Here is a 16,157-nt window from a genome sequence, read left to right on the forward strand (position 1 = left end):
CCCGCACGTTCGTCTCGTGTTCTCCCTGCGGCCCGGTGAGCCCGGCCCCGGCCCGCCCAGGCTGCTCCTGCTGCACATGCTCTGCGCCTGCTACCGCGCCTCCCTCTCCTTACTAGTAATTTCCCCTTCTCTGCTCCCAACCTATTTTGTATTTTTCCTCTCGGTCCGTCCTTTCTTTATCTCTCTTCTTTCACCCTTTTCCTATCTCGCTTTTGTTCTTTACCTCCCGCGCTCAGGTTTAAACTTCACCCCCCCACTCCCTTCCCTCGGCCAGAATGCCAGCCCTGCCTTGGGTGGGGACTTTCTGGCGCATCCGCGATGACCAGGAGAACCTCTCCCTTTCCCGGGGGCTCCAGGCCTTTGTCGGAGCTACTTCCGCTTGGAGGGGCTTTGAGCTGCTTGGACCGGCCGCTGCTGGGCCTGATCCCAGCTCCTCTAACCTCCTGGCAGCCCTGCTCTGGGCCCTGGTGGACTCATCGAGTCTCTCTTGACCCATCATGACACCCCCTGCTCCCCCCCTCCCCCAACACACACACACTCCTGCTCACCAGTCTGCTGACGGTTGGGGGATGCTTTCCGGAGACCGCGGGCCACCAAAACAGAAGCCCGGGAGAGAGCCGAAGTGTGGTGCTCAGCAGACAGGGAGGGAGGATTCCCGGGGTCAGTTCCTCCCTCCATTGCGTGCACTGAATTGGTCCCTGGGGAAATGGCCCCTGCCCCCCTCCCCGGGCACGGATTGAGTGGGCTTTGTGTCTGGGATAGGTGCCTTTTCCTTCCTAGGGTGGGGTCCTTTTAGGTGAATTTCCTTCTAAGTTCCCCCTTCTTTGCCCTTATTCACAGGACACATAGTATGACCTTTAGGTGTTTCGTCTCCCGGCCATTTTCTATGGGAAACCAACAGGACCGGACCATGAAAGCTACTGGCAGCTTTGAAGAATGGGACGCCTTTAGAGAAGCTTGATCTTGGAGGCCTCTGCGTGAGACCTTACAGAGCCGGGTGAGAGTCCAGTCTAAGGGGGTCTCCTGCTGCCTCCTAGCCCTGGGCCTGGGGTGGAGGTGGGGAGTCAGCAAGACATTAACAGAAATAACTGCCGCCGCCGCCCCAGGGAAGTCACTCTTCAGAGTTCACAACGCCTCATGTATCCCTGCTCTCATTCTGGCTCTTGGGCCGACCCTGACAAGCCAAGGATAACGGTCCCCCTTATCACAAAGGAGGAAATTGAGCCCCCGGTGGGACAGTGGTTGGCCCTGGGTGACCCTGGGAATCAGCAGAAGAGGAACCGATTGTTCTAACTACATGGAGTTTTACTTCAGTTTTGACTGCCCCTGAGACTGAAACTGATAATAAGATACATTGCTTTTGGACACTGAAACTGGTTATTTGCTGGGGACTGCAAAATATAATTAATTCTTTCTAGGCCTGAGTTTTACTCACTCTTTTTAGTAGGGTCTTTAGCAGAGGTGACCTTTAACCCCATACCATGCCCCTGAAGGACCTGACTTGTGGCAAACCCAAGGCAACATTCAAAATGGCAGCTGGGTCTTTGTGTGCTTGTCTTTGAGGTGAGACTCATGTCCTCATGTCTCAGATGCCCAGAGAAGGGATGCCACTTGGCTTTCCTTTCTCAGAACTGCCATATTGGCACCAGAGAATCTGGCTGTTGGACTCCGTTGTGAAAGGCCCTGCTTGTGCCTGGGGCTGAGAAAACCACAGGAAAGAAATGAGCTGGGCACAGGACAAAGCAAATAGCCTAAGCTTTGGAGCCTGTAGACATAGCTTCTTACCAAGTTCCCTCCTCATCTGTAATAAGGAAGTAAGGGTGGCCACCTCGCAGGGCTGCTGAGGCCCAGTGGGCCAATAGAGTGCCCCAGGCGGAGCAGCTGTCATTACTAAGTTCCCTCCTTATCTGCAATAAGGAAGTAAGGGTGGCCACCTCGCAGGGCTGCTCTGAGGCCCAGTGGGCCAATAGAGTGCCCCAGGCGGAGGGGTGGAGCACCTCCTGGGGGATGAGGGTAGCAGAGCTGGGAAGCCAGGGAGTCTGGAGCATCTTAATCCTCCACCCATTGTGCCATTTGAGCGCCCACCTTAACTGAGCCTCAAGTGGGCCAGGCTCCAGGGAAGGGAAAATAAGCCCCGCCCTATAGGAGCTCCTGATGCAATGGAGTGGTGAGTAGGCTCCGGATTTCCCTGTTTGCCCCTGCCACCTGGGCAAGGAAGCCCAGGAGGAAGCAGCTTGTGAGCTGTTTGTTTCCATGGGTCTGTGTGTTCACAGCTGACTCCCACAGATCCTCCCTTTGCTGGTCAGCTCTTGCCTCCTGGCCCCAGCAACAGAGGCAGCCAATCAGACTGGGTTCAGAGCAGCTGCTCCTATGAAATCAGAGAAGTGAGCTCAGGATTGTCCTCCCCCACTGTGGTGCTGGGCTCACTTCCTCCCTTCTGCAGCGGGGGAGGGAAGGGTGTTGTTCCAACTCTAAGAACAAAATGTGCTTTTGGTTTCCTGTGTCACTCTATCTCTGACTTGCATCTCCCCACCCCCATCTCTTTGTGGTGATGTTGTGGGTCCCCCAATGGTGGAGGAGGTTTTCCCTGAATAACACAGAGGGCAGGGGAAGAAAGTTGAGCACCTAGGCACTACTCTCAGCCCCAAGAATTGCCTAGGATCCTTCAAGGTCCAGCTAAGTGTTACCTTGCCTAAGTCTTCTGGTGACCCACTCTTCCTTACCTCTCTCCTAATAGTTAGCTGTTACCTCTTCTGCAGTTTGACAGTATGTCCTGCAAGCCCCAGTGCAGCTTGAATCACCTGCCTACTCCCTGTGCCAGACAGTCAGCCCCCTTTAGGGTAGATATTGTCTCCTGCATCTCAGTGAACCAGGACCTACCTCGTTCTTGTTGAAAGAATGATTCGGGAGAGCCCACGCTGTGCGAGGGCTGGGGAAAGAATGAGACTGATGGGATGGGAAGGAACTGAATACCCGTCCTTTTCTTACAGACTTAGACAATTCCAGACCCTTAGGAATCTCTCTTGTTTAAGAAACCCAGGTGGAAGCCTTCAGGTTTATGCCTGTCAGGTCTTGGTCTGGCTGAAACCTTCTCCTCACTTGTGCCCTTCAGACAGATCCGCAGACGCAGGAATGTGGGCTTCATGAGTGAAATCTCTGGGCCCAGCAGACGGAGGTCTGGGCCAGGGCCTATTTGAGGCAACACTAGAATATCTGTGATCCAGACTTTCCCGGTAGTGAAAGCTCTTCACAAAATTTGGACTCCTTGGGCAGGAATTGCTTCTTCAGCCCCTATTTGAGTACCTCCAGAGCTCACTGCGGTTTTCCCTCATAGGGTTACTCTGGTCCCTGTTTAGGGAGGTGTTGCTGTCAGAGAAGGTAGGGGTCGGGGTGGTGAGCAGGGAAATTGATGGGGCCTCTCTCTCCTTGGTTAGATTCCGGCAGAGTTCCTCTATCTCGTCTTGTTGCTGGTTGAAGGTGCCCCCTTCTCCAACTTTTCTTCATCTCCTGGAAGACAGCAGAAAATTGGCATCATGGTTGGGTTTAAGGCCACAGATGTGCCCCCTACTGCCACTGTGAAGTTCCTGGGGGCTGGCACAGCTGCCTGCATTGCAGATCTCATCACCTTTCCCCTGGATACCGCTAAAGTCCGGCTGCAGGTGAGGGGATGAAGCCTGGGAATCCTTCATCCCATCTAGTCTGTTCCCTCCCCAAGACACAGACTCCTCAAGGGCCAGTGGGTTTGGGTCAGTAAACTTGGGAGCATGGGTATGCCAACCTGTCTATTCCTATACCTGTCTTGGCCTTGCAGATCCAAGGAGAAAAGCAGGGGGCAGTGCGAGCTGCAGCCAGTGTCCAGTACCGCGGCGTGCTGGGCACCATCCTGACCATGGCGCGCACCGAGGGTCCCCGCAGCCTCTATAACGGGCTAGTCGCCGGCCTGCAGCGCCAGATGAGCTTTGCATCTGTCCGCATTGGCCTCTACGACTCTGTCAAGCAGTTCTACACCAAGGGCTCTGAGCGTAAGTGTGGAGCTGGGCTTGTAGACTCCTTAGCCTTTTCTTCTCAGTCGTGATTGATCTAGTTCATTTCGCTACCTAGCTCCTTTAGGGCCCTGATACTAATGATTTCTGAGCTTTCGGGCTGTGCCAGCTCTGAGTAGGGTGTCCTCCCAAGATAATCCTCACAACCACTTTGAGAGTAGATGGTATTCTGTGTTACAGATGAAGAGACTGAGCCTTGCTGGGGGTAGCATGGGAGGAAGGACTTAGCCAAGGGCACACAGAGGGAAGCAAAAAAAAACACCCAGGACTTTATCTTCCAAAGGCCAGCACTCTTGTTTCTTCTCAGCGTGCCATGTCCACCCTCTGTTTTACACATGTGGAAACTGAGGGCCCAGATTAAAGGCTGACTTTTCCTAAGATCACATGGCAGGGAGAAGTAGATCAAGTCTTATGTGTCCCAATCCTTGGAAAAGCCACTTCTCTCTGAACCTAGGTTTTCTCATTTGTTTGATGTGAGGAGTTCTTAGAGGAAGAGCTGGTCTGGATCCTATTCCCAAAAGGCAAGAGATGGTGTATTTGGTGAGGAGAGGCAGAAAATGAGTGCAAGCCCAGCTGGACACTGACCTTCCTGGTTCGCCCACAGATGCCGGCATCGGGAGCCGCCTCCTGGCAGGCAGCACCACGGGTGCCCTGGCTGTGGCTGTGGCCCAGCCCACGGATGTGGTAAAGGTCCGGTTCCAGGCTCAGGCCCGGGCTGGAGGTGGCCAGAGATATCAAAGTACTGTTGATGCCTACAAGACCATTGCCCGAGAGGAAGGGTTCCGGGGACTCTGGAAAGGTGTGTACCAGATGTTTCTTCTTTCCCTTTTTTTTTCTTCTTCGTCTCCCCTATTCCCTGGTCTCACATAGACACTCCTTCCTTCCGTAGGGACCTCTCCCAATATTGCCCGTAATGCTATTGTGAACTGTGCTGAATTGGTGACCTACGACCTAATCAAGGATGCCCTCCTGAAAGCCAACCTCATGACAGGTGAGTTAGGGTAAATGGTTCTGGGTCTCACCCTTCCCCCAGCCCAGGATCAGATGTGGCAATCTGATTGCCCGAAAGCCACATCTTTTCATCCTGTTTCTTCTTGGCTTGTAGAATGAGGTCCTCTCACTAGCATATTGAAGCCAAGTGGAATGAAGTTCCCACTTTGCACACTGAGGCTTTGAGGCCAGGCGGGCAAAATGACTTTTAGGTTCTCAGGAGAGGTCCCAGTTGAAGTCTCTGTCTAAAATCACAAGACCCCAGCAACTTAAATAACCTCTTTCCTTCTGGAATGATGGGGCGAGGAGTTCTGACCCCCTTGCCTGCTCCTCCTCCTCAACAGATGACCTTCCTTGCCACTTCACTTCTGCCTTCGGGGCAGGTTTCTGCACCACCATCGTTGCCTCCCCTGTCGACGTAGTCAAGACGAGATATATGAACTCTGCCCTTGGCCAGTACAGCAGCGCTGGCCAATGTGCCCTCACCATGCTCCAGAAGGAGGGTCCCCGAGCCTTCTACAAAGGGTGAGTCTGTGATCCACCCACCCGATTCCAGGCCTCCTATTACACCTGGAACTGAGTAGCAACCAGTATCAAACTTTCTGATCACGGTCCTGGTATTTCATCGGCATTCTCTCATGCTCATAACTCCTTTCTCTCAGAGTTGCTGCCTGCTTTGTGGGTATTTAAATGGAGACTCACAGGGCATTCTTGCTCACAGCTACACAGCTGTGAGGCCCTGGGACCTCGACAAAGCACTGGGTTGTATTGGATGCCAGGGCCCAGTGGGGTGAGCAGGAGGTGGAGGTGCCCCCTGTGACCGGTGTTTTCTCCCTTCTAGGTTCATGCCTTCCTTCCTCCGTTTGGGTTCCTGGAACGTGGTGATGTTTGTCACCTATGAGCAGCTGAAACGGGCCCTCATGGCTGCCTGCACTTCCCGGGAGGCTCCCTTTTGAGCCTCTCCTGCTGCCAACCTGACCACCTCTGGCTTGGCTTCAGCTCCAGCCAGGCCCTCCTTTTCCTCTTCCCCTCCTTCCCTTCCCTCACTCCCCACCCCTTCCTTCTCCCATTTCTACCATCTCCCTTCCCTCTCCCCACATTTTCACCTCTCCTCCCTACCTCATCTCCCCATTGCCTCTCAGTCCTGATGGAATTGACCCCAGTTGTCACCTACCAGGATCCCAAGCCCCTCAGACCCTTGAGAAGTTCAGCCCATCTCTTTATCTTGTTCCCAAGCTAAGCCAGCACGTCATCCATAAAACAAGCTCAATCTTGTTGTCTCCTCCCTCTCTTATAGCTGTTAGCAGAGATCTTAGTTTGGTGGGCCCTTTTGGCACCTGGTGGCAGTGGGAAGCCACCCTAACTTGAAAGGGGTGGTGTAACCCACTTTCCACCTCCAGTGTCCAATCTGGGGCCCATGGACATCATCTAGTCTGTTTCTCTTTCCAGAACAGGCCTGGTGCTGAGGTGGCACGAGAAGGAGCGGTGGCTTTGCTGTCACCAGGCTCCTTGAGCTTTCCCCCAGTGCTTGGTGCTCCAACATTTGCCTTTCTCGCCCCTCAGCTGGCCCCAGGCCTGCTGATCTGCAAAAGGAGTGTTCCTGTCTGCTCTGCATCTCCTGTGCTTCTTGGGAGATTTAGAGGAACTTGGGAATCAGATGCTGTGGGCTTATTTTATTCCATTTTATAAATGGGAAACCGACCTCCCCAAAGTCCCAGACCTAGTGAGGGCGAGTTGGGCTGCCTCCCATCCTCCAGATTGCCATCCTTGGGAGACAGTGTTGCTGCTCTGGGAGAGCAGGCCGCCGGGCAGACATCTGGCCTCAGCCTGAGGGTAATTTACTCTTGGAGTCTCACCCTCTCCCTGGGCTAGAGATCCCAAGGAAGCAGTGGCAAGCCCTGGCTTAGCTGCATTGGGGTTGACACATTTCTGTCCCTCTTCCTACCACCTGTCCTCAGGCAGGAAAGCAGGTGGGCAGGGCTACTTTTGTTTCAAGGGGTCAGGGACTGTGAGGTCCTAAAATCTCAAATACCTCATGCAGGGCTGAGCCCTTAGAATTAAGCCCACCAGACCCATCATAGATGTCTGAAGAATCTGAGGGCTGAGAGAGGTCATGCCGGCAAGGACACAGGACCTCAGCAGCTGATCTTGGAGTCCTGCAGGAATCCTGTTGGGTAGCTGTGGAGCCAGGTGGAGAGAGCATGACCCTCTCCTCACAGCCTAAAACAGCTGATGCTGCTGCTCTTCCATTGGTCATAGCTGGAGGCTAGGCTTTCAGCACCTGGGCAAGTGGTTCAGGATATTAAACAGGTTCCTGGAAAAGGAAGAAGGGCCCAGCTTCTGACAAATTAACTCAAGGCCTCAGTCCCCAAGAGGGACAGCGGGGTGCCATGAGTTGATTCAGAGTGAAGCCCAGCAACTCAGCCAAGCTGTTCTCTACTGGGCTACAGGCAGTCAGTGTAAATGGAGGCCCCTGGCAATGTCTTTGGCACCTTGTCACTGTTTTACACCAGAGGACCTGAGGGGCAGTTTGTCACCCTAGGCATGTCAGCTGGTTCATTTCAGCAGGCTTGTGTCCCAGACATGGACAGGTGTGCACCAGGTTTCACCATGGTTCTGGGTATGATCCAGGGGCGATGATCTGGGAAAGGTGGTAGGAGCCATTGGACAGCGTACCACCACTAGGCCTCTAACTGGTCCTCAGTCCTTAATGCCTATAAAATGGGTGTGTGATAGGCTCTGCTTTGCCTATTCACAAGTTATCAATTGGAGATTGATAGAGTGGACCCAGGTTTTGAGCAGGGCATGGAACTATCTCTTACATCCTTTCTTGGCTGAAAAACAAGATCTTCCTTCAGAGTCTCACCCTGGGGAAGAGGTAGCAGGCTTTCCAGCTGGCCTGGCGGAGACCTGGAGTGCTGGAATATCCCAGTGCAGGCCCACATGTCCTTACCTAGTCACTGTTCACAGAACAGGGCTGCTACCACCACTCAATCACCCAGGTTGTGCCTCAGGTCATATTTGGCTTCACTCATCTGGTTTGCACAAGGACTGCAAGATAGGGGTTGTAATCTTTGTATGAATCAGATTTCAGAGAAGGGAAGGGGTTTACCTAAGGGCACAGCTGGCAAGCAGCACATCTGAGGTATATCTGACTCCAAAGCCATGATTATGCAGAGATACTCCCTAGACCCCAGGTCCAGATCCTACACCTTGGGCTGCTATTGCCGTTCCCTGATAGGTTACAAATGGCTGACTAGTGCTGCTGAGTCCCCATTGGAGAAAGAGCCTTAAGCTAATAATGATGCTTTGAATGGTGGAATCCAAACAATGTGGGAGCCCTTTCTGCCACCTCCGAAGTTTTCACAAAAGTGGCCACTTACTCTGTCATAAAACTGGACCTATCCCAGCCCAAGCCTAGACTCGGGAGAGTCTAGGCACAGAAGAGGTGCCCACCTCACAGTCTGACGGATGAAGGCAGATGGGGAGGCAAGTGTGGTCTGCACAGGCTCAGCTGGATCTGGAGGCTGGCACTCCTGCAGGCCACTTGAACAGCAGTTCTGGGCCTGAAATCAAGTTCACCAAGCACTTTCACACAATGACCTGGTCCTCACAAATAGCTGAGGAAGGGTCAGTGGCTGGGCTGGGAACAAAACCCAGGTCTTCCAAGGCTACCATGCCTAGAGGCAGCCCAGGACCCACTCTCTGCTCAGGCCAGGGAGTTGAGGCTGGCAGGATAGAAAACAGCCATTTCCAGCGCTTGTGTCCTTTGTGCTGCCTCTCGGCAGGTGAGTCTGGGAAGTGGCCTTTGAGGTTCTGATGACAGCTGTGCCACTGAGCCCTGAGACAAGTGTTTTCTTGTACTTCAGTTTTCCTGAGTACAATGTGACCTTATCACACTAGAGACTTGAGCCCTTTTTAAAGACCACGTGTCCTGAGAAATCAGCAGAGCTGGGGACCCTCAGGCTGCACAGCACTGCCCCAGGCTCTCAAGGTGGGAGCATAAAGGCTCTGAACCCTCAGGGACCCAGCCACATCCACAAAGTCAGGGCAGGGACCCAAGAGGGGCTACATGAAGCTTCTCTCCCTCCAACACATCTGGGTGTAGTAGCTAGAAGATAGCAAATAAGTCTTTATTTGTCAGCCCATCCTCATGCCACACCTGTGCAGTGGGCTGGCTTCCCTGAGCACCCAAGGCTGTGGGAAGTAGAAATGGGGTAAGGCCCCCCACAAGCCTCCTCTGACCGCTGCTGCAGCCCCCAGCCCACCAGTTACGTCAGCAATGCCTGGCGCAGCATCTGCTTCTTCTGGGGTGTGAGGCGGGTGGGGAACTGGATTTCGAAGAAGATGAAGAGGTCCCCCTTCTTGGTGGGGTCCTCAGGCAATGGCATCCCCTCACCTGGCACCTTCTTGCAGTACTTAGGACTGAGAGAAGATGAAAGAAGAGAGTTGAGAGGGCACCCCAGAGCAGCATCTGGACAGAGCCCATGCCCGCCCTGCTCACATCACCTCAGGCATGGGGCAGTCGCTACAGCTTCCACCATGGGCAGTAGCTTTCTTCAGCCAGAGCTGGGTGGGAGGAGAGGAGGCTGGCTTGTTCCAGATAGTTTGCTCCCTGAGAACCCATTTACACTGAGTTTCTGGGAGTATTTCGGGAACCTCATTTTAGAGATGGGAAACGAGTGAGTAGACCCTGGCTTGGTGGGGAGTGTGGGCTGCTGAGCAAAGCTTCCCATGCAGAGGGCCCTCCTTGGAAAGGGCTCATTGGGGTTAACTCAGAACTCTAATGAGAGCTTTTGGAGGATGGAAGATGAAGGCAACAAGGATTGCCTAACACTGTGGGCCCCTAGCCCAGTGGTCGGCAAACTGAGGCTCGTGAGCCACATGCGGCTCTTTGGCCCCTTGAGTGTGGCTCTTCCACAAAATACCACGTGCGGGTGCGCATGTACAGTGTGATTGAAACTTCGTGGCCCATGTGCAGAAGTGGGTATTTTGTGGAAGAGCCACACTCAAGGGGCCAAAGAGCCGCATGTGGCTCGCGAGCTGCAGTTTGCCGACCACTGCTAGCCTCTAAAGGGGCTTTGTGAAAGTTAGAAAAAGGCACCCCGTTGGCCCGGAGAGGCAGAGTGGAGATGGGATTTTAGTCCTCTCTCGCCCCCTTGTGCTTAGTGCAACCTCAACAACTGCACTAGGCCAACCTGTCTGATGCTACCCTCTAAGGCCCAAGCCAGCGCTTCTGCCTATGGAGGCCCCAGCAGATGGACTCACTGGATGATGTCATTGATGGGGATGTTGAGCAGCCGGTCATCTAGGGTCTTCACCTCCACGGTGCAGCAGGTCAGAGCCTAGGGGGCATTAGGGCCAAAGGCAGAAGTAGGGAAGGACCCCATGGCCATTCTGTTCAGAAGGCACTTTATAATCCTCTTTAGTACCAGGCCCCAAGCTGAGCCTCAAGGAGATAAAGGGATATCCAAGAACTAACAGGTGAGTGAGCCAGACAATTACCTGCCCTCAAGGAGTTCGGTCTGGTAGGCAAGACTGATGTTGATATGTGTTATGATAGAGGGAAGTAGAGGGGTCGGTGGGAGCCAAGGAGAGCCGCCCCCCAAAAGACCATTCTGGAGTGAACAAAAGGGCTACACTGTGCTGGTAGCAGTTGATGAGGGCTTTAAAGAGTGAAGAGGAGCTTACCAGTTAGACAAGGTGGGTAGATAGCACTTCAGGCAGAGGGGCCAGAATAAACAAGAGAATGAAGGTGTGAAAATGTACCAAATGGGCAGGAGCTCTAAGTGGCATGGTGGCTGGAGGGCAGGGGATGAGATCAGCAGAGGCCAGATTGTAGAGGGCCTCCAATGCCATGCAAAGATGTTTAGACAGGAGTGTGGCACGGTCAGATAAGGAAACTGCTGGTGGAGTCAGGAAGGCCACCAAAGACTGCTGCTCAGACCCAGATGGGGGGATGAACAGAAGTGGACCAAGTGGAGAGGGACTTGGAGGTGGAATTGACCGGACTTAGTGACTGACTGCAGGTGGGTGGGGGAGGAGAAGCAAAGTCTAGGCTGGTGCCGTTTCTTGCTTGGGTTGTAAGGGTGTGGAGGGGACACTCATGCTCAGGAGTGAAGCTGGCCACAAAGATTCCGTGTGGCAGTCACCACATTCTGAAGGCCTGCTTGCCTCGGGGCCTCCCATAGGGCAGGAGGAGCTCACTCTGATCCACCCACCCCCGAATTTTCCACTTTAGCCACTCACCTTGCCCAAGGGGATGGAGTTCACAAAAATGAGGTTGTCATTCTCCCTGCGGAAGCGAGGGTGTAGCTTCTCCTTTACGATGAAGATGATGTCTGCTGGGATGATGTTGGGGCCCTGGGCAGAGGGGGCCAAGGGAGGACAGGACTAATTGGTGTGTGATCTTGACCAAGTTATTGACTCTACTGGTCTCCAGGTCTTCATCAAAACAATGAGATCCAGCGGTTCTCAACCTGTGGGTCGCGACCCCTTTGGCGGTTGAACGACCCTTTCACAGGGGTCGCCTAAGACCATCCTGCATATCAGATATTTACATTACGATTCATAACAGCAACATTACAGTTATGAAGTAGCAATGAAAATAATTTTATGGTTGGGGTCACAACATGAGGAACTGTATTTAAAGGGCCAGAAGGTTGAGAACCACTGGATTAGACCATTGTTCTTTTAAATTTTTTTAATTTTTATTTTTGTTAGTCCTCACTTGATATTTTCCCATTGACTTTTAGAGAGAGTGGAAGGGAGGGGGAGAGACACAGAGAGAGAAACATTGATGTGAGAGAGACACATCGATTTTGGTTGCCTCCCGAACATGCCCTGACCAGGGCCGGGGATCGAACCTTCAATCGAGGTACATGCCCTTGACCAGAATCAAACCTGAGACCCTTCAGTCCTGGCTGATGCTCTATCCACTGAACCAAACCGGCTAGGACTAGACCATTCTTGATGGGCCCTTACAGTTTGACTCCATAGCCTCTCCTCTGAGAAAATTTTCCCTGATGAATCTGTGCTCCCAACCCATTCTTTCTCCTCTACTGAGCATGCCCAAATAGATGCACTCAGCTGAAGGGAGACAGGCTTCCTTAGATGGTGGGTGGAACACTGAGCTGGGTGTTCTACAAAGTCTCTGTCCTGCCAAACTTCACCAAGTCACCAAAATTCTACTGAGGTCTCTTTTGCGCCCTGAGACAGAGGAATCAGACCTACCCCTACCCCCAAGAGCTCCAGTCTAGAGGGGTAAACAGGCACATAGTGAATCCTCAGCATGTTCAACACTGATAAAGGGAACCCAAGGGCAGGAGCTCAGGGAGGTGCTGACCCAAGTGGGAAGGTTGCCCAGCGGGGAACATTAGAGTTGGGTCTAGAAGAGATTTTTTTTGGAAATAAATGTTCTATAGGTGAGAAAGGGAGCGAGAAGTACCAGCAGAGAAGTTAATCTCCCTCAGCTCTGAAGACACCATCCATTGCCTTGGACAGTAATTTTATATTTGTATTTAAATAAGTATTTAAAATTATTAATAAGTGCTTTCTGAGTAGTTCCTATAGTTGGATTTTACTCAGAGAAACACTGAAGAAATTCAAGCACTAGAGTTAGGACTGGGTTCTCTTTTCAGCTCTGTGCTCTTGCCTTGGGCAAGGGCCTCCCCGCTCTGGGCCCCAGTTTCCCACTCTGCAAAATGGAGAGAAGCCCTAAGCTGCCCACTCACAGAGGTGTTGTGAGGCTCTGTCCCATGGAAGGGACATTAGGGATCATCTCACTCACTCTGCAGACTGCTCTCCCTGCCAGACCAGGGTTCACAGGAGCAGAAAAAAGTATTGCCTCCTTGCCCCCGACCCTGCCTTCCCACCACCTGAGCCCAGGTAACTGCTCCTGGAACTGACCTTAATCAGCTTCCTTCCCTCTCACCTGGTCACCTTCCTTCTCAAAGGTGATCCGTGTGCCTTGCCTCCAACCAGGCTTCACATCAATTGTGAGGATCTTGTCCTTGATGGTAGAGGAATACCCATCCTCGTTCAGCACCTGCAGTGGGATGGTGGGAGAACTGGTCAGGATTTCCCAAGGTGAAAGAAATGCCGAAGGATCTGCGCTGGAGCTCAATCCTCCAGCAATGGGGAGAACCTGCCTTGAGCCATTGCCACTCCCACCCCATTCCACCAGAACAGGAACTTAGGATTCCAGGATGGCGGGCATGTTATGGGGCCAGGACCTCAGATGCCAAGCAGTCACCACGAGTGGATCAAACCACTCTGGCCCTAGAAATCATGTGGCCCTGGCCACTAACAGATACACAGTGAACATGTACTTAATTCCTCTCTCCCACCCCAGAGGATGACACAGAGCTCAACATATCTGAACATCAGCTGAAGCATTCCCCTCTTATGTCACCCATCCATTCCCCAATCGCATGCCCAAATGGGTGCCATCTGTGGAAAGCATGACCACAATTGGCATCTACTCTGCTGGGCAAAGTTTGAGGGGACTTTGTTCCTGTGCTAGCACAGGGCTGGGCCAAGAATTCCTCAACCAGTCCCCTCAGGGACTGTCTCCCAGCCCACCCTTAATTCCCACACTGCTCTTTCTTACTCATGGATCATACCCCAGATGAAATCCTGAGGGTATGGTCTGGTAACATCCAGAGGGCAGAAGTCACAGTTTTAGCTCCTCCCTTTCAGAGCCCATGGGGATGTGGCTGAACTGAGAAGGGAAAGATCCTCTCCCAATGAGAAAGGTTGCAGAGGGAATTCCTACACGAGGAAAGAACCAGGCCTCACTTGTCCCCTCCAAACTCCAGATTCTAGTATTCTGCAATCCTAGGTCTCTGAGTCTAAGATTGCAGAATTCCATCAGAGACCAACCTGAGGTCTCTAGAGTCAGGGTGACTGTTAGGGTTGGAGGGGACAGTTGATGGCTCCCTGTAGGAACAAGCCAAGTACTCACCCTGCGGGAGATCTTGATTTTCTTGGTGCAGCCAAAAAATAAGTCCTCCAGGGATAGGTAGAGGTCTCTTTCTATTGGGAGGTCCTGTTTCTTGACCCCTCGGCCCCGGAGCCCCCCAAAGTTCAAATCCACCTCTTGTCCTTCTGCATCAAAAAACTCTGCAGGAGGTGGAGAGAGGAGTAAGAGGAGTTGTGTCTAGAGACTTGGGTTGATAGAACTTCCCCTACCCCTCCTCTTCAGTTCCCAAGGAAATCGGATGCTGGTAATACCTAGCATCCGATTTCCATCTTGAAGACTCAGACTTGGGCCAAGAAACTGTCCTCAATTGCAGATCCAATGATTGTCATCCCTTGTCACTCCCCATTGCTTCATCCCCCACTGTGGACACCCCTCCCTTTCCTGACTTCCTTTCCCCACAACTGTGAGCAATGGACTATTATAGCCACTTAATAGTGAGGAAGCTGAGGTTTCAGAGAGATGAAGAGATTTGCCCAGGATTACAGAGCTCATAAGTGGCAGCACATGGATTTGAAACAGGCCATCTGAATCCAAGTCTCTTGCTTTTCCCAGTCTTACATGGAGTTTATTATAAACTCAGGTTTCTTTGGCAGATAGATGAAGGCAATGCACAGTGGGAGGGATATCTGAGGTGAAGGGGCAGTAGGCTGTAGCCCACTTATCATAGTAACATGGAAAAGAGGTAGGTGTGTGTGGGGGGGGGTCAAGTGGGAAAAAAGGAGACATATGTAAAACTTTAGACAATAAATAATTTAAAAAAAAAAGAGGTAGAGAGAACTTTTGAAATGCAGAAAGGCTATGGTATAGCCAGGAAGAAGGGGCTGGGCGAGCCAGGCAGTGAAAATCTACTCTCTTGAGCTGCAGAACTGGAGCCTGGAAGACAGGTTTGGAGGTTAACTCCTTGCAAGGTGATTCTGAGCCTCAGAAATCAACTCTCTGTCCGTTTGTCTGAGACCTGGGACCTGTGATCATCCACCCATGGATGCATGGAGTCAGCTGACTAACACACACACCTGTGCAATGAAAGCTTATGCAGCCGTAGAAATGAATAAAGTAAATCTATATATAATTTATAATAAGACGAGTGAAAAAAACCTGTGTGTACAATGTGGGCCCACTTTCTTAATAAAATAAAAGGTTGATGTAAAAATAAAACTATGCTCAGAAATGCATAGACAATCTCTGGAATAATACATAAAATGTTAACTGTGAGTGGCTGCTTCTGGGAAAGGACTGGAAGGCTGTAATTTATTCTTCAATAAATTATTTCTTTACCATGGTACATATATATGTAAAAGGAAAAAAAAACTACTCGAAGAAAAGCATCTTTACAGCTATGTCCAAGGCCAGGGGATAGGCAGAACCTCTTACCACTAAAGGGGTTGTTTCCTCCGAAGAACTCATGGAAAACCTTTTCAGCGTTGCCATGGAAGACGTAACCAGTTGCCCAAGGGGTCTCGGACCCAAACTCCAGAGGAATCCCACCCTTCAGACCCTCTTCTCCAAACTTGTCATAGATGCTTCTCTTCACAGCTGTGGATATATGCCACTTTGAGAAGGAGGCAGAGTCTTGGGGGCTAAGATAGCTAGAAGGCTGAGAAGGAGGAGGATATGGGGAAGAACATAGGATGAAAGCATCCATATTTCTAGTTAGGGGTTTAATTTCGTTGTGGTGGATCTGGGTATGCCCTCCTCCAGAGAAGAGATGGGAAAGACTATGTTTTGCTGAGGAGGGGTGGGGATTGGAGTAGAAACAGGGAGACTAAGGGTCAGGCTATCCCTCTGGGATTTAGTTTAATCCATCATAACTGCTATCTCATCTGTACAGTAAAAATAATCCTAGAACCTCGACATTTCAGAATCTAATAATTCTAGAGCTCCCAAATTCTAGAGTTTTGAAACCCTAGGATCTAAATTCCTGAAAACTCCGGGCTGGAAAAACCTTAGTGATGTGTCCATTCTCCTGCACAATATCCCTGAGTACAGTCTCCAGGACAAGTGCTTTGGGAAACCCAGGTGGGCAATGCCCCAGGCAGGGGTGGGAAATCACTTCCTCCACTCTTCTGGTTTCCATAGGAGAAAAATGTCCTAATTACTGGCCTCTCTCTGCCCTTTTTAAAAAATATACATTATATATATAT

The 16,157-nt window shown here is 51.7% G+C and overlaps 2 protein-coding genes across 2 annotated transcripts in view; one reads left to right on the forward strand and one right to left on the reverse strand.

Annotated features, from left to right (window-relative positions):
* UCP2 (uncoupling protein 2 (mitochondrial, proton carrier)) lies at positions 1–6,308 on the forward strand. Its single transcript, XM_005867084.1, has 8 exons — positions 1–35; positions 841–997; positions 3,435–3,659; positions 3,812–4,022; positions 4,648–4,842; positions 4,933–5,034; positions 5,378–5,558; positions 5,875–6,308. Exons 3-8 carry the CDS (start codon positions 3,534–3,536, stop codon positions 5,987–5,989), a joined length of 930 nt encoding a protein of 309 aa, XP_005867146.1. The 5' UTR covers positions 1–35; positions 841–997; positions 3,435–3,533; the 3' UTR covers positions 5,990–6,308.
* A 2,842-nt stretch (positions 6,309–9,150) lies between these two features.
* DNAJB13 (DnaJ (Hsp40) homolog, subfamily B, member 13) overlaps positions 9,151–16,157 on the reverse strand; it is a 10,576-nt gene continuing 3,569 nt past the window's right edge. Inside the window, exons 3-8 of the mRNA XM_005867086.2 lie at positions 15,388–15,549; positions 13,999–14,156; positions 12,967–13,080; positions 11,283–11,396; positions 10,302–10,378; positions 9,151–9,458 (exon numbers count right to left, since the gene is read on the reverse strand). Coding sequence (XP_005867148.1) covers positions 9,305–9,458; positions 10,302–10,378; positions 11,283–11,396; positions 12,967–13,080; positions 13,999–14,156; positions 15,388–15,549 — 779 coding nt within the window. The 3' untranslated portion in view covers positions 9,151–9,304. The remainder of the gene's footprint in view (positions 9,459–10,301; positions 10,379–11,282; positions 11,397–12,966; positions 13,081–13,998; positions 14,157–15,387; positions 15,550–16,157) is intronic.

This window comes from Myotis brandtii, unplaced genomic scaffold (assembly GCF_000412655.1).
Source record: "Myotis brandtii unplaced genomic scaffold, ASM41265v1 scaffold244, whole genome shotgun sequence".
Taxonomy (NCBI): Eukaryota; Metazoa; Chordata; class Mammalia; order Chiroptera; family Vespertilionidae; genus Myotis; species Myotis brandtii.

Coding starts and splice junctions, on each gene's coding strand:
- UCP2 (XM_005867084.1), top strand. CDS start 3,534: ATGGTTGGGTTTAAGGCCACAGATGTGCCCCCTACTGCCACTGTGAAG. Junction 4,843..4,932: donor GTTCCGGGGACTCTGGAAAG/GTGTGTACCAGA, acceptor TTCCTTCCGTAG/GGACCTCTCCCAATATTGCC. Junction 5,035..5,377: donor GAAAGCCAACCTCATGACAG/GTGAGTTAGGGT, acceptor CCTCCTCAACAG/ATGACCTTCCTTGCCACTTC.